General features: G+C 41.3%; 1 protein-coding gene across 1 annotated transcript; it reads left to right on the top strand.

The window, feature by feature from the left end:
* The first annotated feature begins 3,605 nt into the window (after positions 1–3,605).
* On the top strand, positions 3,606–6,305 carry LOC128383990 (G-protein coupled receptor 26-like). Its single transcript, XM_053343569.1, has 3 exons — positions 3,606–4,276; positions 4,405–4,518; positions 6,068–6,305. The coding sequence occupies exons 1-3, from the start codon at positions 3,606–3,608 to the stop codon at positions 6,303–6,305; spliced, it is 1,023 nt and encodes a 340-aa protein (XP_053199544.1).
* The last annotated feature ends 847 nt before the right edge of the window (positions 6,306–7,152 follow it).

Here is a 7,152-nt window from a genome sequence, read left to right as displayed (position 1 = left end):
TATATATCTGTATCTTGGAGTGTTAGTCTGAATGTTGAATTGTGGGCCCTCTTTAAGTCATATCTTTAGTGTGCATGTTCAGCACATTTATCTCTAAAGGATATCCCTCACCTCTGTGCTTTAAACTGCCTCATAATCAATTGCAACTTGGTGTGTTTTGCATCAACTCAAAGCTAGAGGAGACCATCATCATGCCTGTTTTGCTGCCTTATAAACTTCAGTAGTTCGTGGCTGGATGACTAAATGTGAAAATACCAATGAGACATAAAAATTCAGCTTGCCAGTCGTTGTGACTCAAACATCTGCGATCAATAATGAATGGATATCTTGCAGAGTATGAATAGATTTGTTCAACTCGTATGGGTCCCTAAAGCATTTTCTGAAGATACCTAAAAACTGTGAGTGCTGATTTACTCATTTCACATAAAAGAATCCTGTAAAAGCAATCTCATTTGCGGTGCGAAAGCTGCGTCCTCTGCTTCGCTCTGATACCTGGTTAGGTAATACAGCGGTGCTGAGAGTTATATTGGAGGTGACACCCCATCAGGCCTATAAATAGCTTTGCACTTTTCCCCCAGGAGCCCAGCTGTAGCTTTCTCCCAGGCATTTGATCACTTGTTTGTAGGGGGACTGACATCATCCACTGCTGCTTTGTCTCACTGACTTTCTGACTTTCTGCTCACAAACACACACCTGAACACACGATAATCCAAATCCTCAGTTCTGTAGTATAGCTTCATTACTGCCGAAATACAGTATATGAGAAAGACTTTGATCAGCTGCTCTGATGGTGGTGCTTTTCACAGAAAGTTTGCTTCAGGGTTTCCCTAAACTGTATTTAATGATGACTCACCTAATCACTTTAAACACTCAGCTATAATTGCTACGAGCAAAGCAGACTCTGGATGAAGTGAATTCTCCGGTACAGTATCACTCTTAAATAAATACACCACTAATTGGTGGTGGGAGGGAGGGGTGGGTGTGGTGTGGTGTGGGGGGGTGGATTCAGGCACAAGCCCAAAACAAGCCACATAACAAGTGGGAGTATGAGGCGAATGAAAACGAAAAAAGATATACAAAATCCCTGCAGGCTGTGTCTGACCCCAGTGAGTCACTGTCTACACAAGCTTCTCCAGCGCTGGCCATGACTCAGTGACGAGTTAACATTGCTGAAGTGCACTTCTGGAGCTGGTTACAATGTGTGACTCTAATTTGTAAATGGTATCCTTTTAATGCTCAGTATTTTAATGGAGACATAATTAAAAACTAAACAGCATTGCTAATAAATTCCTGCTTTTTATGACCATTAGGGGAACATTCATTTTCAGAGACAGTAGTTCTCTACAACAACAGCTTCCAACAAAGCAAATGAGTTTTACTGTATGGGTGCTACTTATAAATAAGACATTGTGAATAAAGGTTTTATAAGTAGGGACTAGTGACTTTGAATATGGTTAATAATTCATTTACTTATGCTTGGGTTTGAAGCAAATCATAAGATCAAGTTTTGGGTTGACATGTTGTGCAGAATTCCTTTGTTTGATGTTTGGTACCACATTTACAAATGATAATGTCTTTATAGTTAATGGTTCATAAATAATTTACTAATGCTTTAAACATCAATTATAAACCATTAAGATAAACTACTTAGGGATTGCCAAGTTAGTGAGGCTCCAATGGATCATTAGACCAGTTTCCTTGGGGAAAGGTTTGCACAATATCTGGTCTATAATCCTTTTTTTTAATGGATTAGATAGATTTACATTAAAAACTGAAAAGATGATGGCTTATTAGGAAGCTACAGACTCATGAGTATTTACTAATGAATAACCAACATAACATTTACAACCGCATTTTTACCAAATACAAATGATATACAATGGCTAAAGGGATTGTTTACAACTCAGCAACCCAAAACAAAGCATGTGTAAATTATACTTAATACTAAATACATGAAAAAAAGGCTGCCTTCTTAAAAAATGCTGAATCTCTAATAATGGGGTGGCTCTTGTGTTGGTTGAAAATAAAAAGGAGCTCTGCAACCAACTCTGAAAAAAGCAACTAAAATATGCCTGCTATCTGTGTTATTAATAGATGACTACACAGTGCTGGTCTCTCTACTCTAAAATACTGACTTCAACTATTGGACTTCATATTTCCCAAACCAGCAGCAGCAGCAAGATAAATGCAGCTACATCTATTCCTGCTAGACTAGCCAGACTGGTATATTGGCCCATTTTAGCTTATTGGAGTGTATACTGGATACATACTGATTGTTATGTGATTATATAAAAATGAATTAAATTGGCTAATATATCTTGATTTTGTTTAACTCTTACTTACCAGCATGAGTGTATTGACCACAAAAATTCAGCAACATTTACCAAAGTTGATTCATGAAAATGAAGAGCCTTTTCTTTCTATTTGCACCTTTTAAAACTTTTTCTTGTACTCCATGTCTCATGCAGGGGACTGGGACACACTACTCACTACCAACAAATTATTAACCATTGAATTACACACACACACACACACACACACACACACACACACACAAAAGTGGATTTGGTTGGCAGAGCAGAACTGGTCAGTGTTCTCCCCAGTGTGGAAAAACTGGAAATATCTTTCTTCACTAGTATGTCTGCTGTCTGTAATAGGCTACATCTTCTCAATTACAAAAACACATCACTGATTTTAGGTCAAAGTGACAGTCCTGCTTTGCATTCAAGACATACATCATGATAGTACACGATGAATCTACAGTAGCCACGGGAATATAAATAATTCATCTCAGGAAAATGATCTATTTGCCCCCGTGCCTCTGCGCCGCGTGCACCTGGTGCCTTTTGGTCACGGCAGAAGCGTCTCCAATTATCTAGAAGCACATCCTTGGATTTCTCTGCGCCCTTTGTCTGTCTCTAGATCCACATTGATTTTGAGCAAAGGCGTGATCAATGCTGACGACACGAGAAGCACGCGCATGAATAACTTAATGCGGAATGATTGATTTGTATTTGCGCACAAGTTTGCGCAAGGAAATTGAACAACGGAGATACGAGTATCTCAACATATGTAGGAAGCAGTTGATTGTTGAAGTGGGATGTTTTTGTGACTAGGACAAGTTGTTCTCATGTTTCCTGCCGTGATGGCTGTTTATTCACGTGATATGTAAAAACTGTCATTTTAATAGGCATGCAGCTTTCTACTCTGGTCCTGTTCAGTCCCCTACCAGATCTTCATGAGTGGGCTGTTTAGATAGTCTTAGCTGCTGAAAGACGTGCTACACACACAGACACACACACACATACATACACACACCCTGCTTCCCTTTTCAAAGCTGCTCCCTCGCACTTAACGGATGTTAATGGGAAATAATCGGCAAGTTTGAGGAGAGAGATGGTGGCGGCGTCTACTCGATTCAGCACGCTGGACAGCGCTCGGGGAAAGTTGGAGAGGACGGCGGCGCGCGGACACAGGAGGATTTAATTGAAATTAATTTTGGGAGCGGCTGGAGTCATGAGCGACGGGTGACCATGGTTGATTTCAGGTGTTTATTATCAACAACATGCGCAGGTAACCCGAGAGCGGACTTTCTGGAGTGAGAAATGGACTTTGCTGAAATTATTTTCGCTTTGTTCATCGTCGTGGTCGCAGTCGTCTCGCTGTTGTCAAACTTATTAGTGCTGCTATGTTTCATCCACAGCACCGAGATACGCAGGCAGGTGCCTGGTGTTTTCACCATGAACTTGTCTTTCTGCAACATACTCATCACTGTTCTGAACATGCCGGCTACCTTGGTGGGGATTATCAGGAACCAGCAGCCTTTTGGAGATTGCATTTGCCACACGGTGAGCTTTCTGGAGACTTTTCTGACTGCAAACACCATGTTGAGTATGGCAGCTCTCAGCATAGACCGGTGGATAGCGGTGGTCTTCCCGCTCAGTTACTCCACTAAAATGCGCTACAAGGACGCGCTGATCATGGTTTGCTACTCCTGGCTCCATTCCTTCACCTTCTCCCTAACTGCGCTGCTCTTCTCTTGGCTTGACTACAGCGACGTGTATGCGTCCTGCACCTTGCAGCCGAGTAAAGGAGGCAGTGACAGGATTAAGTTTTCAATCTTCACCGTCGTTTTTCACGCCACTAGCTTCATCCTGTCCCTGCTCATCCTGTGTTTCACCTACTTGAAGGTGTTGAAAGTCGCCAGGTTTCACTGCAAGAGGATTGACATTATCACCATGCAGACTCTTTTCCTGTTGGTCGATATTCATCCAAGGTAGTTCACCTCATACTTTCCCTAATTAATAAGCACGTTTTCTCATTTATATGTAGGCTGTTATACTTAATGATCCACAGTCTTGTCACAAATGTGGCAAGAGACTAAAAGTAATTTGCTGTTTTCAGCGTGAAACAGAGATGTTTAGCCGAGCAAAAGAGGAGAAAGCAGAGAGCCACAAAGAAGATAAGCATCTTCATCGGCTCGTTCATCATCTGCTTTGCTCCTTATGTAATTACAAGGTAAGTCAAGTTCAGAGTAACCCATCAGTTATTTAATCTATTGCAAAAGTCTTGTGCAACTCTTGAAAGAACAAGCCCTGTTACAGTGATAAGCTTGAGCAATTACTTGGTGAATAATTGTGTTTAGTGTGAATATAAAGGGTAAATAACTCATTTGGGTTTGTTTTGTGTAGTGTAAAGACTCATAAAAGACAGATCTGTCACAGAATGGGACACGATTAGTGAAATATCAACACCGAAAGTGCACAATCACATAACAGTTTGTCCTCAGTTAACACAACACTACTCATTTTCACCTGCTGATATGAATTCTTTTTCATTTCTGAGAACCATGAGATGCCTCATTAGCCACCTGCATTGCCCCAAAAACAGGTGGCTCTGCATGGTGCTTCCACTGAAATAAACATAATACAGTTGAGGACAATAGACAGGTTGCGGTTGCTGCCACAGAAAAAAGAGAAATTTGCTACAGAGGCCCGCAAAACAGTTGTCAGCCAGGTGTGGTGCTGATGATCCATCAGTTTGACATTTGTGGTGCGTGAAACATATGGGAGGGAAGAGGGAGAGCACATTAACAAGGAAAAGTGTCGTAGTAATTGGAGTAACCTCCTGACCAAACCTACCCACTGGAAGTAGCCTGAGTGACTGTTGAAACCCAAACAGCTAATTATGATAATTCAGGTTCATGTGCTATATCTTTTCTGCTTTTAAATGGGCCCCTTAAGCACATCATTTAGGTGCAGTGGAAATTGTAATATGCTTAAACCTGACACATCCTTTCTATTTTCATAACACTGCCTTTAATTAGGAGAACATGAGGGACTGTAGGGAACTTCTTTAGGTGGGGAAGGGGGTTGAACCTTATGATTCATTTTTTTAAAAGACAAATGCCTCCCCAGAATAGACTTGACTTGACTTAACTGCAGGACCATATTAATATAATATAACCATGTTGAACTGGTGCAACTTTAGATGAATCTAAAATGGTGTGTATGCTGCAATGATTAGTCGATTAATCATTCAGTCAGCAGAAAATTAATAAGCAACTATTTTGATAATCAATTAATAGTTTTTAAAGTATTTTTTAGGAAAGAAATGCCTAAAGTTTCTTATTCTAGCTTCTCAAAGGTGAATATTCTCTAGTTATTCTTCTATGAAAGTAAACTGTGTATCACTGGGTTATGGACTGTTGGTCAGGACAAGGGAAGACAGTTGAGGACGTCACCTTGAGCTTTGGAAAGCAGTGATTGACATTGTTCACTATTTTACAGATTATTTTAACTAAGTTCAAACATTTTAGAAGACCTTCTCCTCCATTTAGGACCTGGTTTTAAGCAAAAAGAAGGAAACTCTCAACTCTCCCTATTTTTTTTTTACCCCCTCTCCTCCCCTGATTATTTTGGTACAGTCCCTAATATATTTTGTTCCATCTTAATTAATAATCCCACATTCAAATTTGAAAAACAGAAGAAATAACAACATTTGAATGGTACTTTTGACTATAATATACTTTGTTTAGTTAGTTATGTTCTTGCTGCCGCCCCTTCAGGTTGGCCGAGCTTCTACCCTTCGTGGACATAAACCGCCACTGGGGAATCATCAGTAAGTGCCTGACATACAGCAAGGCTGCGTCCGACCCCTTCGCCTACTCTCTCCTACGTCAGCAGTACAAGAAAGTCCTGGTTACCGTCGTCAACAGGCTGCTCCGTCGTGACCTGTACCCCTCATCTGGCCATAACAGCTCTTTAGACACGGAGAACGACTACTGTCTCCAGAGGATCAGCTAATGGCGGACGCACGGACATGACAGATACACACAACAGGCCAAAAATAAAGGTTGCCTCTTGGAATAAGATGGGAGGAGGAAGAGAATGAGAGACAGAGTGGACAGGATATTGTTAGGAAGGGAATAGATAGCAGATAGCTTGGACAGATTGTGGGTGTGGGTGTGAGGGGGAGGGGGGGGGGTCAAAGAGAGAAAAGGAATAAGGAAGGTGGTAGATGGTTGGTAGAGACGAATAAAAAGAGAGGAACAAGGGGGAGGATGGATGAGAAAAGAGTTGAAAAAGAGAAAGAAGAGGGAGAGGGCAAGACAGATAGGGAGTGATGGACGATGCGGAGACACTGGCTTCAGACAGTATTGGTAAACAAGGGATGTGTGATTCATCAGTGACAGGAAGACACACACACACACACACAGATAAAATGAATCAGTTTCATTGAATAAGTCATGGGTTCAGATTAATCTCAAACTGAAGGACCACCCTGCTGGAGACCCTACTGTAGGGCCCCCCCTCATCACTTTGAGACACATGTGTAAAGCGGCCTTTTGTACTGTACCAACCACTTTATAATGATTTTGACTAATCCACTTGCAGTGACCTTTCCTCAGCCACAAAACGCAGAGACAGAGCCAGAGAGCCTGATGTTCGATAGCGGCGGGAGTGAAGATGTGAAAAGGCAGCAAAGACTAAGTTGTTCCTGGTTCTGGAAAATGTATCTTTGGTGAAAGGATGAAGACTCAACTGCTGCACATTATTGCCATGTTCTGTATTGGCCGTGTTAGACTACTTTGCAGTGTCATGTCAGTCACTGAATATTAATGCACTTTGTCTAATTCTCTCAGAGCTACTA

This window comes from Scomber japonicus, chromosome 22 (assembly GCF_027409825.1).
Source record: "Scomber japonicus isolate fScoJap1 chromosome 22, fScoJap1.pri, whole genome shotgun sequence".
Lineage (NCBI taxonomy): Eukaryota > Metazoa > Chordata > Actinopteri > Scombriformes > Scombridae > Scomber > Scomber japonicus.
This window is presented reverse-complemented; position numbering and strand designations above follow the sequence as displayed.

Coding starts and splice junctions, on each gene's coding strand:
- LOC128383990 (XM_053343569.1), top strand. CDS start 3,606: ATGGACTTTGCTGAAATTATTTTCGCTTTGTTCATCGTCGTGGTCGCA. Junction 4,277..4,404: donor TTGGTCGATATTCATCCAAG/GTAGTTCACCTC, acceptor TGCTGTTTTCAG/CGTGAAACAGAGATGTTTAG. Junction 4,519..6,067: donor GCTCCTTATGTAATTACAAG/GTAAGTCAAGTT, acceptor CCGCCCCTTCAG/GTTGGCCGAGCTTCTACCCT.